At 40.6% G+C, this 17,745-nt stretch overlaps 1 protein-coding gene and 1 long non-coding RNA gene across 6 annotated transcripts in view; one reads left to right on the top strand and one right to left on the bottom strand.

Annotated features, from left to right (window-relative positions):
• Positions 1–17,745, bottom strand: part of LOC112248252 (small G protein signaling modulator 1-like) — a 74,817-nt gene that overhangs the window by 37,957 nt on the left and 19,115 nt on the right. For all 5 annotated transcript variants that reach the window (XM_024417125.2, XM_024417129.2, XM_024417128.2 and 2 more), the window contains exons 4-8: positions 16,940–17,102; positions 16,513–16,665; positions 16,345–16,412; positions 16,037–16,182; positions 15,080–15,211 (exon numbers count right to left, since the gene is read on the bottom strand). In XM_024417125.2, coding sequence (XP_024272893.1) covers positions 15,080–15,211; positions 16,037–16,182; positions 16,345–16,412; positions 16,513–16,665; positions 16,940–17,102 — 662 coding nt within the window. The remainder of the gene's footprint in view (positions 1–15,079; positions 15,212–16,036; positions 16,183–16,344; positions 16,413–16,512; positions 16,666–16,939; positions 17,103–17,745) is intronic.
• Positions 538–17,042, top strand: LOC121846346. Its single transcript, XR_006083199.1, has 3 exons — positions 538–686; positions 16,480–16,630; positions 16,963–17,042. It is a non-coding gene; the product is annotated as an uncharacterized LOC121846346 (long non-coding RNA).

Here is a 17,745-nt window from a genome sequence, read left to right as displayed (position 1 = left end):
ATAAAGAAAAACCCTTGAATGAGTAAGTGTGTCCAAACTTTTGACTGGTACTGTATGTCAAACAAAAACCAAGGATTTCAAAGTGAAACAAACCATACAACTATGCACAAGTACTAATTTTAACAATTTGCAATCATTGGTTTCTTTGACATACATTTTAAATTGTATGTCAGCATCACTTACTGTAGAATTACCCTGTACCAATACATACCACTTGTGAGTCAGCTTGGCTCAGTATTAAACAGCCTGCTGTCATTTCATGCCTAATCCACCTCGTGGGAAAGCTATCCTCCTCTAGGTTTTCACTTCTTCCCTTACCTACATTACTCATATTCTTTACCAATGACTATCACATACATTCCAGTATAGAACTATCTTTCAAACCAATAGACAGCAGCTGGTCATCATCTCTCTACTTGACAAATGTCCTATGCACAATGCCTTCATACAGCGTCAAAGAAATTAGAGGAACAAACACTATGGAGTTGTTCATAGAGGAGAGCCTAGGTCAGCTATTTGGAACAGAATGGACTGGTCATCATACAGGAGTATCTCCTGTTTCTGTCAGCTGAGCAGAGAACAACTTCACCACCATTAGTGACAGTGGACCTGCATGGAAAGAGGGATGAAGAGAGAAATGGTTTGAGATCATTCTCATTTATTGCAACTGCACAAAAACTGACAGAGTAAGTTATTGAATCTTTATTTAAATCAGATTGGATTTCAAAGTAGCTATGCCGCTAACAATATTGGCTATTATTTGGTTCAGAGCCTGATCTCTCTTGGCTCTCCCTCCTCAATCACTGACCTCTTCCCTATCTGTTCTCACCCTGCCTCTCTCCCCTCTTCTGCTGGTCTTCCAAGTCCTTCTACTCTACTAAATCCCTCCTCAATTTAGGTACAATGCTCTTATTGAACCTTTTTGGGATAGGGGGCAGCATTTTCACTTTTGGATGAATAGCATGCCCAGAATTAACTGCCTCCTACTCTGTCCCAGATGCTAATATATGCATATTATTATTACTATTGGATAGAAAACCCTCTGAAGTTTCTAAAACTGTTTGAATGATGTCTGTGAGTATAACAGAACCCATATGGCAGGCGAAAACCTGAGAAAAATCCAACCAGGAAGTGGGAAATCTGAGGTTTGTAGTTTTTCAACTCAGCCCCCATTGAAGATACAGGGTGATATTAGTTATATTTGACTTCCCAATGCTTCCCCTAAATGTCAACAGTATTTAGAACCTGTTTTGAGGATTCTACTCTAAAGGAGGGGCTCATAAGAGCTCTTTGAGTGAGTGGTCTGGCAGAGTGCCACAGCCTCGGTCTGGCACGCTCACGTGAAAGGTAGCTACATTCCACTTCATTTGTACAGACAAAGGAATTATCAGGTTGGAACATTAATTAAGTTATATGTTAAAAACATCCTAAAGATTGATTCCATACTTAGGTTGGCATGTTTCTACGGGCTGTAACGGAACTTTTTGAACTTTTCCTCTGACGTTCGGCGCGACCTGAATGCGCTTTTGGCTTTGTTAACCAAACGCCCTAACAAAAGATATTTGGATGTAACTGATGGACATTATCGAACAAATCAAACATTTATGGTGGAACTGGGATTCCTGGGAGTGCATTCTGATGAAGATCATCAAAAGGTAAGTCAATATTTAAAATGCTATTTCTGAGTAATGTTGACTACCCAATACTGCTTTGTTGTCTAAAGGCTGTACTCAGATTATTGCATGGTTTGCTTTCTCCGTAAATTAAAAAAAAAGGATTAAGAAAAAAAAAGGATTAAGGAGAATTGTATCTTTAAAATGGTGTAAAATACTTGTATGCTTGAGGAATGTTAATTATGAGATTTTTGTTGTTTTGAATTTGGCGTCCTGCACTTTCACTGGCCGTCGCGGGGGGGGTTCCGCAGTCCTAGACAGGTTAAACCAGAGACATTATAGAAAAATAAACTACCTTGGCTTTGGTTAAAAATTCTTAAGGCTTGAACCCTTCATCTCAATTTCCGCCTAAAATGACATACCCAAATCTAACTGCCTGTAGCTCAGGACCTGAAGCAAAGATATGCATATTCTTGATACTATTTAAAAGGAAACACTTTGAAGTTTGTGGAAATGTGAAATTAATGTAGGAGAATAACACATTAGATCTAGTAAAAGATAAAAACAAAAAACATCAGTTTTCTATTTTAAAAAATTGCATCATCTTTGAAATGCAAAATAAAGGCCATACATTGACCAAGGAATATAGGTGTAATTTAGACATTGTCCACAAGGGGGCAGCAGTGGGTGTGCAAAGTTTCTTACTGATACATTCAAGATTTTTTTTTTTTTTTACCTTTATTTAACCAGGCAGGCAAGTTGAGAACAAGTTCTCATAAAGAATGAGAGCTTTACATAATATTTTGTATCAAGTCTCCCAGGTGCTCCTCACGAGTTTGCCCAAATGTACCCAAGTGGCCAAAATGGTCAATTGATACATTTCAAAGTACATAACTATAGAGAACATATAAAAATGCTATGGTAATACAAAATTAAAGTTAACATACTCCCAGGAATGTAATACATGATGGATCATTAGCTTCCGTACATAAAAGGTACTAACCTTCACACCTCTAGATGGCCGGGACGGGGGTGGGTGTGGAGCCAGAGACAGCAGAGGGGTCTGACTGGGGAAACCAGTTCCTACATTTGAATGAGTGGAGGAAGGACTTGAATGAGGTGTCTTTGAAGTTGGCTCCCACAGGTCATCTTACTCTCTACCACTATTGAGGATTTTTAAAAATCAGTTAGAACTCAAGTTTACTATTACTTATTTTATTGAACCTTTATTTTAGCAGGGGATGAGCACTGCATCAATACATCAAATATACAACACATCTATAAAATAAATATATATTCAGTGGGGAGAACAAGTATTTGATACACTGCCGATTTTGCAGGTTTCCTACTTACAAAGCATGTAGAGGTCTGTAATTTTGATCATAGGTACACTTCAACTGTGAGAGACGGAATATAAAACAAAAATCCAGAAAATCACATTGTATGATTTTTAAGTAATTAATTAGCATGTTATTGCATGACATAACTATTTGATACATCAGAAAAGCAGAACTTAATATTTGGTACAGAAACCTTTGTTTGCAATTACAGAGATCATACGTTTCCTGTAGTTCTTGACCAGGTTTGCACACACAGCAGCAGGGATTTTGGCCCACTCCTCCATACAGACCTTCTCCAGATCCTTCAGGTTTCGAGGCTGTCGCTGGGCAATATGGACTTTCAGCTCCCTCCAAAGATTTTCTATTGGGTTCAGGTCTGGTGGACTGGCTAGGCCACTCCAGGACCTTGAGATGCTTCTTACAGAGCCACTCCTTAGTTGCCCTGGCTGTGTGTTTCGGGTCGTTGTCATGCTGGAAGACCCAGCCACAACCCATCTTCAATGCTCTTACTGAGGGAAGGAGGTTGTTGGCCAAGATCTCGCGATACATGGCCCATCCATCCTCCCCTCAATACGGTGCAGTCATCCTGTCCCCTTTGCAGAAAAGCATCCCCAAAGAATGATGTTTCCATCTCCATGCTTCACGGTTGGGATGCTGTTCTTGGGGTTTTACTCATCATTCTTCCTCCAAACACAGCGAGTGGAGTTTAGACCAAAAAGCTCTATTTTTGTCTCATCAGACCACATGACCTTCTCCCATTCCTCCTCTGGATCATCCAGATGGTTATTGGCAAACTTCAGACGGGCCTGGACATGCGCTGCAGGATTTTAATCCATGACGGCGTAGTGTGTCACTAATGGTTTTCTTTGAGACTGTGGTCCCAGCTCTCTTCAGGTCATTGACCAGGTCCTGCCGTGTAGTTCTGGGCTTATCCCCTCACCTTCCTCATGATCTTTGATGCCCAACGAGGTGAGATCTTGCATGGAGCTCCAGACCGAGGGTGATTGACCGTCATCTTGAACTTCTTCCATTTTCTAATAATTGTGCCAACAGTTGTTACCTTCTCACCAAGCTGCTTGCCTATTGTCCTGTAGCCCATCCCAGCCTTGTGCAGGTCTTCAATTTTATCGCTGATGTCCTTACACAGCTCTCTGGTCTTGGCCATTGTGGAGAAGTTGGAGTCTGTTTGATTGAGTGTGTGGACAGGTGTCTTTTATACAGGTAACGAGTTCAAACAGGTGCAGTTAATACAGGTAATGAGTGGAGAACAGGAGGGCTTCTTAAAGAAAAACGAACAGGTCTGTGAGATCCGGAATTCTTACGGGTTGGTAGGTGATCAAATACTTATGTTATGCAATAAAATGCAAATGAATTATTTAAAAATCATACAATGTGATTTTCTGGATTTTTGTTTTAGATTCTGTCTCTCACAGTTGAAGTGTACCTATGATAAAAAAAATTACAGACCTCTACATGCTTTGTAAGTTGGAAAACCTGCAAAATTGGCAGTGTATCAAATACTTGTTCTCCCCACTGTATATATAGTTGAGGTCGGAAGTTTGCATACACCTTAGCCAAATACATTTAAACTCAGTTTTTCACAATTCCTGACATTTAATCCTAGTAATAATTCTCTGTCTTAGGTGAGTTAGGATCACCACTTTATTTTAAGAATGTGAAATGTCAGAATAATAGTAGAGAGAATGATTTATTTCAGCTTTTATTTCTTTCATCACATTCCCAGTTGGTCAGAAGTTTACATACACTCAATTAGTATTTGGTAGCATTGCCTTTAAATTGTTTAACTTGGGTCAAACGTTTTGGGTATCTTTCCACAAGCTTCCATCAATAAGTTGAGTGAATTTTGGCCCATTTTTCCTGACAGAGCTGGTGTAACTGAGTCAGGTTTGTAGGCCTGCTTGCTCACACACGCTTTTTCAGTTTTGCCCACAAATTTTCTATAGGATTTGTAGGGCTTATAGGGCTTTGTAATGGCCACTCCAATACCTTGACTTTGTTGTCCTTAAGCCAGTTTGCCACAACTTTGGAACTAGCTTGGGGTCATTGTCCATTTGGAAGACCCATTTGCGCCAAGCTTTAACTTCATGACTGATGTTTTGATATGTTGCTTCAATACATCTACATAATTTTCCTACCTCATGATGCCATCTATTTTGTGAAGTGCACCAGTCCCTCCTGCAGCAAAGCACCCCCACAACATGATGCTCCCACCCCCGTGCTTCACGGTTGGGATGGTGACTCCCCCTTCTTCCTCCAAACGTAACGATGGTCATTATGGCCAAACAGTTCAATTTTTGTGTCATCAGACCAGAGGACATTTCTCCAAAAAGTATAATCTTTGTCCCCATGTGCAGTTGCAAACCTGGCTCTTTTATGGCGGTTTTGGAGCAGTGGCTTCTTCCTTGCTGAGCGGCCTTTCAGGTTATGTCGATATAGGATTCGTTTTACTGTGGATATAGATACTTTTGTACCTGTTTCCTCCAGCATCTTCACAAGGTCCTTTGCTGTTTTTCTGGGATTGATTTGCACTTTTCGCAACAAAGTATGTTCATCTCTAGGAGACAGAACGCGTCTCCTTCCTGAGCCGTATGACGGCTGCGTGGTCCCATGGTGTTAATACTTGCGCACTATTATTTGTACAGATGAACATGGTACCTTCAGGCGTTTGGAAAATACTCCCAAGGACAAATCAGACTTGTGTAGGTCTACAATTATTTTTCTGAGGTCTTGGCTGATTTCTTTTGATTTTCCCATGATGTCAAGCAAAGAGGCACTGAGTTTGAAGGTAGGCCTTGACATACATCCACAGGTACACCTCCAATTGACTTAAATTATGTCAATTAGCCTATCAGAAGCTTCTAAAGCCATGACATCATTTTCTGGAATTTTCCAAGCTGTTTAAAGGCACAGTCAACTTAGTTTATGTAAACTTCTGACCCACTGGAATTGTGATACAGTGAATTTTAAGTGAAATAATTTGTCTGTAAACAAATGTTGGAAAAATTACTTGTGTCATGCGCAAAGTAGATGTCCTAACCGACTTGCCAAAACTATAGTTTGTTTACAAGAAATTTGTGGAGTGGTTGAAAAACAAGTTTTAATGACTCCAACCTAAGTGTATGTACATTTCCGACTTCAACTATATATATATATATATATATATATATAGTATATACACTGTATATATATATATATATATATATATATATATATATATATATATATATATATATATATATATATATATATATATACTACCATTCAAAAGTTTGGAGTCACTTAGAAATGTCCTTGTTTTTGAAAGAAAAGCACATTTTTTTTGTCCATTACAGTAACATTAAATTGTTCAGAAATACAGTGTAGACATTGTTAATGTTGTAACTGACTTTTAAAGCTGGAAATGGCTGAGGACAAGCACATTAGAGTGTCTAGTTTGAGAAACAGACGCCTCACATGTCCTCAACTGGCAGCTTCATTAAATAGTACCTGCAAAACACCAGTCTCAACGGCAACATTGAAGAAGGAACTCGGGGATGCTAGCCTTCTAGGCAGAGTTGAAAAGAAAAAGCCATATCTCAGACTGGGCAATAAAAATAACAGATTAAGATGGGCAAAATAACACAGACACTGAACAGCATCCCGGAGTCGCCTCTTCACCGTTGACGTTGAGACTGGTGTTTTGCGGGTACTATTTCATGAAGCTGCCAGTTGAGGACTTGTGAGGCGTCTGTTTCTCAAACTAGACACTCTAATGTACTTGTCCTCTTGCTCAGTTGTGCACCGGGGCCTCCCACTCCTCTTTCTATTCTGGTTAGAGTCAGTTTGCGCTGTTCTGTGAATGGAGTAGTACTGTGTACACAGCATCGAATTAGATATTTGGTTTCTTGGCAATTTCTTGCATGGGTTAGCGTTCATTTCTCAGAACAACAATAGACTGACGAGTTTCAGAAGAAAGAAATTATTTATTTCTGGCCATTTATTGAACCCACAAATTCTGATGCGTCAGATACTCAACTAGTCTAAAGAAGGCCAGTTTTCTTGCTTCATTAATCAGGACAACAGTTTTCAGCTGTTCTAACATAATTGAAAATGGGTTTTCTAATGATCAATTAGCCTTTTAAAATGATAAACTTGGATTAGCTAATACGTGACATTGGAACACAGGAGTGATGGTTGCTGATAATGGGCCTCTGTACGCCTATGTAGATATTCCATTAAAAAATCTGCCGTTTCCAGCTACAATAGTCATTTACAACATTAACAATGTCGACACTGTATTTCTGATCAATATGATCTTATTTTAATAGACAAAATGTGTTTGTTTTCTAAGTGACCCCAAACTTTTGAACAGTAGTGTGTGTATGTGTATATATATATATATTAAAGTCTGGGGAACACAATCACTATAATGAAATATGTGGATCAATAGGCAATAAGAAGCATAGACTGTACTAATATATTGTATGGATCAGGTTATATACATATACAGTGGGGCAAAAAGGTATTTAGTCAGCCACCAATTGTACAAGTTCTCCCACTTAAAAAGATGAGAGAGGCCTGTAATTTTCATCATAGGTACACTTCAACTATGACAGACAAATTGAGGGAAAAAACCCCAGAAACTCACATTGTAGGATTTTTTATGAATTTATTTGCAAATTATGGTAGAAAATAAGAATTTGGTCACCTACAAACAAGCAAGATTTCTGGCTCTCACAGACCTGTAACTTCTTCTTTAAGAGGCTCCTCTGTCCTCCACTCGTTACCTGTATTAATGGCACCTGTTTGAACTTGTTATCAGTATAAAAGACACCTGTCCACAACCTCAAACAGTCACACTCCAAACTCCACTATGGCCAAGCGAAAGAGCTGTCAAAGGACACCAGAAACAAAATTGTAGACCTGCACCAGGCTGGGAAGACTGAATCTGCAATAGGTAAGCAGCTTGGTTTGAAGAAATCAACCGTGGAAGCAATTATTAGGAAATGGAAGACATACAAGACCACTGATAATCTCCCTCGATCTGGGGCTCCATGCAAGATCTCACCCCGTGGGGTCAAAATGATCACAAGAACGGTGAGCAAAAATCCCAGAACCACACGGGGGGGACCTAGTGAATGACCTGCAGAGAGCTGGGACCAAAGTAACAAAGCCTACCATCAGTAACACACCACGCCACCAGGGACTCAAATCCTGCAGTGCCAGACGTGTCCCCCTGCTTAAGCCAGTACATGTCCAGGCCCGTCTGAAGTTTGCTAGAGAGCATTTGGATGATCCAGAAGAAGATTGGGAGAATGTCATATGGTCAGATGAAACCAAAATATAACTTTTTGGTAAAAACTCAACTCGTGTTTGGAGGACAAAGAATGCTGAGTTGCATCCAAAGAACACTATACCTACTGTGAAGCATAGGGGTGGAAACATCATGCTTTGGGGCTGTTTCTGGGCTTTTTTTCTGGGCTTTGGGGCTATTTCGGGGCTTTTTCTGCAAAGGGACCAGGACGACTGATCCGTGTAAAGGAAAGAATGAATGGGGCCATGTATCGTGAGATTTTGAGTGAAAACCTCCTTCCATCAGCAAGGGCATTGAAGATGAAACGTGGCTGGGTCTTTCAGCATGACAATGATCCCAAACACACCGCCCGGGCAACGAAGGAGTGGCTTCGTAGGAGTGGCCTAGCCAGTCTCCAGATCTCAACCCCATAGAAAATCTTTGGGGGGAGTTGAAAGTCTGTGTTGCCCAGCAACAGCCCCAAAACATCACTGCTCTAGAGGAGATCTGCATGGAGGAATGGGCCAAAATACCAGCAACAGTGTGTGAAAGACTTACAGAAAACGTTTGACCTCTGTCATTTCCAACAAAGGGTATATAACAAAGTATTGAGATAAACTTTAGTTATTGACCAAATACTTATTTTCCACCATAATTTGCAAATAAATTCATAAAAAATCCTACAATGTGATTTTCTGGAATTTTTTTTCTCATTTTGTCTGTCATAGTTGAAGTGTACCTATGATGAAAATTACAGGCCTCCCTCATCTTTTTAAGGGGGAGAACTTGCACAATTGGTGGCTGACTAAATACTCTTTTGCCCCACTGTATATAAATCAAAGACAAAAATCTTAAATTAATATGAAACCATTTAAAAAACTGGATTGCACGAGACGCAAAAACGTATTTTACTTACTGATTTAAAAAAACAAGGTTACCTTCTCCTTCCAATCTTTCTTATGCGCAGGACTCCTCATGTCACTCTCCCGGTCAATTTCTGCAATAATCTCGTCCAAATGTGTATACTTGAAGTTTATACTGTTAGTAGCCATGTTGGACTTTTTATGTTTGAGAAAAATTTGTAGAAGAAAGCGAGCGCTGCGTAACGTAAACTCCCCTGTGTCCTGTAGATTTTCAATGTAGAATGAATCGCATTGCGCGCAGTCATATGACAATGGCCATTACTCCAACAAAGGGCCATCACATACTCATGTAAAGCCCAGAGCATTGGCTATCTAACTAGCTATGTTTCAAAACGATAGGTGGTCATTGGACCAAGAGACTATCAATCAAGGGAACACCGTCCGTCTCATTGGTGCGTTATGATGGCTGTCCTTTGTGGGCTATTAGACATGTTGTGTAGCCAATACGTAATGTAGAATGATGAAACAAAGTTTGGTTGCCTTCTAGAGTGTCTGAAGATTGCACAAAAACTGAATTTGACCGGGTGAAACAAAGTTTAGCTGTTTAGATTTCATAGATTGTTTTGTTGCAAGTTGAAAGAGTCGGAATTCATGCGAAACGTTGTACACAACATGGATCGTGTTAGGGTATAATAATTCATTTTATCAAATTTAAACAATGCTACATTTTATCTCTGGGACCCTCAGGATGACAAATCAGAACAAGATTACTGAATGTAAGTACATAATATACCCTCAGGTGAATGTATCAAAGCAGTTGCCTTGATAAAAGTGTTTTGTTGTTGTGCACTATCCTCAAACAATAGATGGTATTTTTTCACTGTAATAGCTACTGTAAATTAGACACTGCAGTTAGATGATCAATCATTTAAGCTTTCTGACCATATAAGACATGTCTATGTCCCAAAAAGTTGGCTTTTGTTTACAACGCCATTCTAGTCAAATATCGCATATTGAGCAGCAACTCTCCCGATTTCGGGACACTGGTCCAGTAGTTAAACCACATGGTTAAATGTTAGATAGCTAGCTAGCTACCGTTAGCTAGTTAGCTTCCTAGCTAGGTGATGTTAACCTAGCTTGCTTCATCAATAGCCTGCTTTAATAACAGAAGATCAAATAACTACTAACTCAATTTCAATATTGAACTCATAGTTAATTAGCTAGCTAGTTGGTTAGCAAGTTTCTCTAATGAAAAACTATGGAACTTACCTCTTCATTGTCAGACATCGTTCACCTTTCACCATCCCCTTTCATCTCTATGCTAAAACATCAGATTAGAGAGCAGTCAAGACGCAATTGGTCCAAAAACTTGACCAATTGCGTTTCAGTAGACTGCTACAGGTTATGTTCATTGGCTAGAATTATACCTATTGTACAATTATAGTAAGTAGTTGTGAGAGCAAAATGGATTTTGGAGAGGGAACTGGAAAGTTGATGTGAGAGAGAGAAAAGACATCCATATGGGGACGCGGTGTATTTGTGAAAGTGCAGTCTTTGACATGTAGTATGTATTTCTTCAGGTGTCAAAATTCTCGGGCTGACTCTTTTCTCTTCATACATCAATGATGTCGCTCTTGCTGCTGGTGATTCTCTGCTCCACCTCTACGCAGACGACACCATTCTGTATACTTCTGTCCCTTCTTTGGACACTTGTGTTAACAACCCTCCAGACAAGCTTCAATGCCATACAACACTCCTTCCGTGGCCTCCAACTGCTCTTTACTGCAAGTAAAACTAAATGCATGCTCTTCAACCGATCGCTGCCCGCACCCACCCGCCCGTCTAGCATCACTACTCTGGACATTTCTGACTTAGGCAAAGGAAATATCTGGGCAACTACAAATACCTAGATGTCTGGTTAGACTGTAAACTCTCCTTCCAGACTCACATTAAGCATCTCCAATCCAAAATTAAATCTAGAATCGGCTTCCTATTTCGTAACAAAGCATCCTTCACTCATGCTGCCAAACAAACATACACTCGTAAAACTAACTATCCTACCGATACTTGACTTTGACGATGTCATTTACAAAATAGCCTCCAACACTCTACTCAGCAAATTGGATACAGTCTATCACAGTGCCATCCGTTTTGTCACCAAAGCCCCATATACCACCAACCACTGCGAGTTGTATGCTCTCGTTGGCTGGCCCTCGCTTCATATTCGTCGCCAAACCCACTGGCTCCAGGTCATCTATAAGTCTTTGCTAGGTAAAGCTGCGCCTTATCTCAGCTCACTGGTCACCAGAGCAGAACCCACCAGTAGCACATGCTCCAGCAGGTATATTTCACTGGTCATCCCTAAAGCCAACACCCCTTTGGCTGCCTTTCCTTCCAGTTCTCTGCTGCCAATGACTGGAATGAATTGCAAAAATCACTGAAGCTGGAGTCTTAAATCTCCCTCACTAACTTTAATCATCAGCTGTTAGAGCAGCTTACCGATCATTGTACCTGTACACAGCCCATCTGTAAATAGCCCACCCAACTACCTCATCCCCATATTGGTATTTATTTTTTTGCTCCTTTCACCCCAGTATCTCTAACTGCACATTCATCTTCTGCACATCTATCACTCCAGTGCTAATGCTAATTTGTAATTATATCACCACTATGGCCTATTTATTGCCTTACCTCCCTAATCTTACTACATTTGCACACACTGTATATAGATGTTTCTATTGTGTTATTGACTGTACGTTTGTTAATCCCATGTGTAACTCGGTGTTGTTTGTGTCGCACTGCTTTGCTTTATCTTGGCCAGGTCGCAGTTGTAAATGAGAACCTGTTCTCTACTGGCCTACCTGGTTAAATAAAGGTGAAATAAAAAATAAAAACTTGCGCGCACCACGCTGGCCTGCGCTCGTGGGACCCTTCCTCTGCTCGCTCGACCACATTTCTTCTTTCTCCACTCAAGTGTTTGCTCGCGCAATGATGATCCATCCTGCGCCCGTTCGACTTTTGAATCGGATTTGACACCATATACTTCACACTGCCTTATACTACAAAAACAGGAGATAAGATCCTACCGAGCTGTTCCGGATTTTACAGATTGGCATTCACAGTGTGTCTCCAAATATGTCTACTGTGTTGTGGTGTTAACCTTTTTGGGATAGGGGGCAGCATTTTCACTTTTGGATGAATAGCGTAAACTGCCTCCTACTGTGTCCCAGATGCTAATATATGCATATTATTATTAGTATTGGATATAAAACACTCTGAAGTTTCTAAAACTGTTTGAATGATGTCTGTGAGTATAACAGAACTCATATGGCAGGCGAAAACCTGAGAAAAATCCAACCAGGAAGTGGGACATGTGAGGTTTGTAGTTTTTCAAAGCTTGGCCTACCGAATACACATTGAGAAATGGATAAAGTTGCACTTCCTATGGCTTCCACTAGATGTCAACCGTCTTTAGAAACTTGAATGAGGATTCTACGATAAAGGAGGGGCTCATGAGACCTCTGAGTCAGTGGCCTTGGTCTCAGAGTGCCTTGGTCTCATGACGCTCGCTCCCGACAGAGTTACCTCTCATTCCAGTGCTTTTCTTCAGACAAAGGAATTCTCCGGTTGGAACATTATTGATGTTTTATGTTAAAAACATCCTAAAGATTGATTCCATACATCGTTTGACATGTTTCTAAAGGACTGTAACAAAACCTTTCGAGTTTTTGTCTGGACGAAGTGCCTGCGCCTCATGAAGATCGATTACTGGGCTGAACATGCTAACAACAAGTGGCTATTTGGACATAAATGATGGACTTTATGGAACTTTATGGAACAAATCAGTCATTTGTTGTCGAACTGGGATTCCTGGGAGTGCCTTCTGATGAAGATCATCAAAGGTAAGTGACTATTTATGGTGTCATTTCTAACTTTGTTGACTTCAAAATGGCGGATATTCCTCTGGCTGTTTTGGGTTCTGAGCGCTGTCCTCAGATTATGCTTTTTCCGTAAAGTTTCTTCGAAATCTGACACAGCGGTTGCATTAACCTCTCTGGGATATGTGGGACACTAGTCCACCTGGCCAAAAGCCAGTGAAAATGCAGAGCGCCAAATTCAAATAAATTACTATAAAAATCTAACTTTCATGAAATCACACATGTAAGATACAAAATTAAAGCTACACTTGTTGTGAATCCAGCCAACATGTCAGGTTTCAAAAAGGCTTTTTGGCGAAAGCAAACGATGCTATTATCTGAGGGTAGCACCTCTGTAAACAAAGAGAGAGAAGCACATTTCAACCCTGCAGGCGCGACACAAAATGCAGAAATAAAAATATAAATCATGCCTTACCTTTGACGAGCTTCTTTTGTTGGCACTCCAATATGTCCCATAAGCATCAAAAATGGTCCTTTTGTTCGACTCATTCCGTCGGTATATATCCAAAATGTCAATTTATTTGGCGCGTTTGATCCAGAAAAACACTGGTTCCAACTTGCGCAACGTGACTAAAAAATATCTCAAAGGTTACCTGTAAACTTTGCCAAAACATTTCAAACTACTTTTTTAATACAACTTTAGGTATATTTTTACGTAAACAATCGATAAAATTGAAGACGGGATGATCTGTGTTCAATACAGGAGGAAAACAAACTGTAGCTAGCTTTCTGGTCACACGCCTCTATCTAACAGTACACTTGAAGTGACCCTCGTTTTGAACAGAGCTACTTCTTCATTACACAAAGGAAAAACCTCAACCAATTTCTAAAGACTGGTGACATCCAGTGGAAGCGGTAGGATCTGCAAGAAGGTCCCTTATAAATCTGGATTCCCAATGAAAACACATTTGAAAGAGAGTGACCTCAAAAAACAAAAATCTGAATGGTTTGTCCTCGGGGTTTCGCCTGCTAAATAAGTTATGTTATACTCACAGACATGATTCAAACAGTTTTAGAAACTTCAGAGTGTTTTCTATCCAAATCTACTAATAATAATATCTTATCTTCTGGGGATGAGTAGCAGGCAGTTGAATTTAGGCATGCATTTAATATTGCCCCCTGTCACCAAGAAGTTAAGGAGAAGTCTATCTTTAATTCTGTGAATAACAGTTGTCTTTTATCAATGTTTATTATGAGTATTTCTGCAAAATCACCAGATGTTTTGGAATCAAAACATTACTGCACGTAAATCGCCAATGTAAACTGAGATTTTTGGATATAAATATGCACATTATCGAACAAAACATACATGTATTGTGTAGCATGATGTCCTATGAGTGTCATCTGATGAAGATCATCAAAGGTTAGTGATTCATTTTATCTATATTTCAGATTTTTGTGACTCCTCTCTGGCTGGAAAATGGCTGTGTGTGTTTTTGTGACTTGACTCTGACCTAACATAATCATATGTTGTGCTTTCGCTGTAAAGCATTTTTGAAATCGGACACAATGGGTAGATTAACAAGATGTTTATCTTTCATTTGCTGTATTGAACTTGTTAATGTGTGAAAGTTACATATTTCAAAAAATTATTTTTGAATTTCGCACCTTTTCAGCGGAATGTTGTCGCTGCCCAAGAAAGGTTAACAACTGGCATATTTGCTTTCAGTGAATATTTGAGTTTCTGAATGCTATCATAAATATGGAGGAGTTGGGGCACTGAGAGATCATCTTTCACAGAAAGCTCGATATGGCGAATCTCTCTATAGATACACTAAGTGTACAAAACCTTAGGTACACCTTCCTAATATTGAGTTGCAACCCCTTTTGCCCTCAGTCTCAGTTCGTCTAGCCAATGTTGACTCCAATGCTTCCCACAGTTGTGTCAAGTTGACTGGATGTCCTTTGGGTGATGGACCATTCTTGATACACACAGGAAATTGTTAAGCATGAAAAACCCAACAGCGTTGCAGTTCTTGATACACTCAAACTGGTGAGCTTCCTAGAGATGGGAGGAGGATGAATTGTTTACCGGCTGCACCAGCACGTTGTTCTTTCCAAACAGCAGGGTGGCTCTGTTGTTCTGGTGCAGGGATTCCACGTAGTCCCGGGCTGAAGGTGAGGGCCGCTCCTCCATGCTGTTACTGGAATGCCTCTTCTGGATCTGGAAACACAGACCGTGTGTTTGTTTTTACCCCATCTCAATCCATCCTCCCATCCGTCCAGCCAACTTCCATATATTAGCCAGTTAGTTTCACACATCACTGGTGCAAAATTATTGTATGATGCCATATTGTTCATCCACCATTGAGCACATTTAGTTAATTCCATACAGTTAACCACAATGATCATCCACTGGGAATGAATTAGCAGCGGCTAATCAAGTATTATAATGTTACCCAGCTTATACAGCTCTTAGAAACCCTTTCAGCCATGTATTTGATTTCAGGCTGCTACACTGGCTCAAACGATGTAACATCAGAAATGTGTTTGGTTGATTGAAGAAAAATGAAATGGGAAACCATTTGCCACTCTGTTTCTGATGACAAAGCCCATTATGTTTGCCTCTAGGGTACAAAAGATACAGTGCTGCAATAAACAACTCTCAGTTGTCAATGTAGAATGAGAATGGTGCTACGTGGCGAGATGTTTCTAGCTGCAGGGGTCAATGATAATGTGAAGAGTAGTTCCAGAAAATACACTCTGTCCTCTCCCGCGGGACACAATGTGCTCCTTAATGCATTGACAACAGCAGGTCTTCTTCTACTGAAAGAGAGAGGCTGGGGGAGGCTTCAATGAAAGGATTGGTCACGGATATCCCCGCTACGTTTGAGCTAATAGTGTGCAGTGTCAGCAAAAGAAAGATATGAAATAATCAATAGAGAAATGTATACCAGGGGATAATGTGGTCATGTTCAATCTTATTTGGGGGAGTTTGGTAGAGTAGTGGTACATTATTTAGAACCCCTACCCTTCCCAGGAAACTTACACAGAGAGCAGGCCTCTTGGTGGGGGAGTCCTGTCTGCAGTGGCCACTGTGGATGCGGTGTCTCTGGACAAGCTCGTCGGCCGAGGGGTCTGTCCAGAAGTGGTCCGCCGTCTTCATCTTTGTGTACTCCAAGGCACAGGGCCCCACTGCCAGAGTACAGAACAATAGCGTGAAAAGACGCATCGGTGCCCAGTATGAGGAGAATCACTGACATTAATTGGTTCCCCGTGTGAGAGGAAATCCCCTACTACACTGGTATATTGTCTGAGATGAGATGTTTATGAATAAAAGCCATGTGGAATCATTACCTAACAAAGAGGCCAGAATGGGTCCGTCCACCGGATCCATCAGAATGGCCTCTTTTTCATAGAATTTACTGGAACATAAAAACGTTATGGAGGTGAGCCATGCATTTCTGGATTTCCTTTGCCTCCTCCCCGCAGGTGACCATGCCATTTCACCCTCCTGTGACTCACCTGCTGTTCTCCACGAGGTAGAGCACGATCTTGTCCAGCACCTTCTCGATGAGGGCCGTGCGGATCCAAAGGTTTCTGACCACCTGCGGGCTGAGGCTGGGCAGCCTGGACAGTATCCGTAAGCTATCCTGGTTGGGCAAACTTTGGTTCCGTCTGCAATGTAGAAACAGGGGAGAGGGAGGGAGGGAGGAACTCAGAGGTTACCTTTGGTTATTTTCTACCAGTGATCATTTCTTATGTTACACCTGCATTGCATCAGTAAACTATAATTATGTGTGAGTAGAGTTGTCGTGTATGACAGAAATCATGTTTAGGATTTGTTAGCAGTAATATACAGTAACAGCTCTTTGCTTTTGAGTGCTATGGTCTGTGTGTACAGGGATTCGGTGGTGTGTTTGTGTCTGTACAAAGGTGTGTGTGCTCTCACTTGCTCTCCGTGATCTGTTCCAGCTCCTGAGCCTTTCTGCACAGCACCTCTGCCGGGGCGAAGCTCTTCCCCACCTTCATGAAGAGCGCTGCTATCTTGTTGCTACGCAGGAATCCCGCCGCTCGCCGCTTAAGCCCATGGAGAACACACGCCTCCACCGCAGCTACATACACACACACACACACACACACAAATAGGCACAGAAATAATAGTACATTTCAAAATATAGATGAGAAACAATTTGAGAGTTCACTGAAACTTGTCACCATTATGTTCTGCATTTTAATATTTCATTCAACTTTATTAAAAATGTAATATCACTGTATGATGCTGGTGGTGAGTTACAAGTTACAATACATTATATGACATTCGATGATGAATGAACACCACAGAAGGCTGCTGAGGGGAGGACGGTTCATAATGTCTGGAATGGAGTGAATGGAATGATATTAAACACATGGAAACTACATGTTTGTTGAGTTCAATACCATTACATTTATTAAGGTCCAGCCATTACTATGAGCCACCAGAGTTGGTCCTCCCCAATTAAGGTGCCACCAACCTCCTGTGATGCACACAAATGTACTGTCAATAGAAGGGGATTCACATTCTAAAAAAACACATCTACCATCATACTGTGTTGTAAAAAATATGATACATGGTCCTAAATAAAAATCTCTCAATACCCATAGAGAATCTGCATATTATAGTACTTAGCTTCTGTGTAATTGTGCCTGAGCCGTATGATGGACACTTCAGACAAAGCTCTGCAGCTTGAGGCTGTTATGAAAGTGACTCAAATAAGC

Source organism: Oncorhynchus tshawytscha, linkage group LG04 (genome assembly GCF_018296145.1).
Source record: "Oncorhynchus tshawytscha isolate Ot180627B linkage group LG04, Otsh_v2.0, whole genome shotgun sequence".
Classification (NCBI taxonomy): domain Eukaryota; kingdom Metazoa; phylum Chordata; class Actinopteri; order Salmoniformes; family Salmonidae; genus Oncorhynchus; species Oncorhynchus tshawytscha.
Note: the sequence above shows the minus strand (reverse complement) of the source record. Positions and strands in the feature narration are given on the sequence as shown.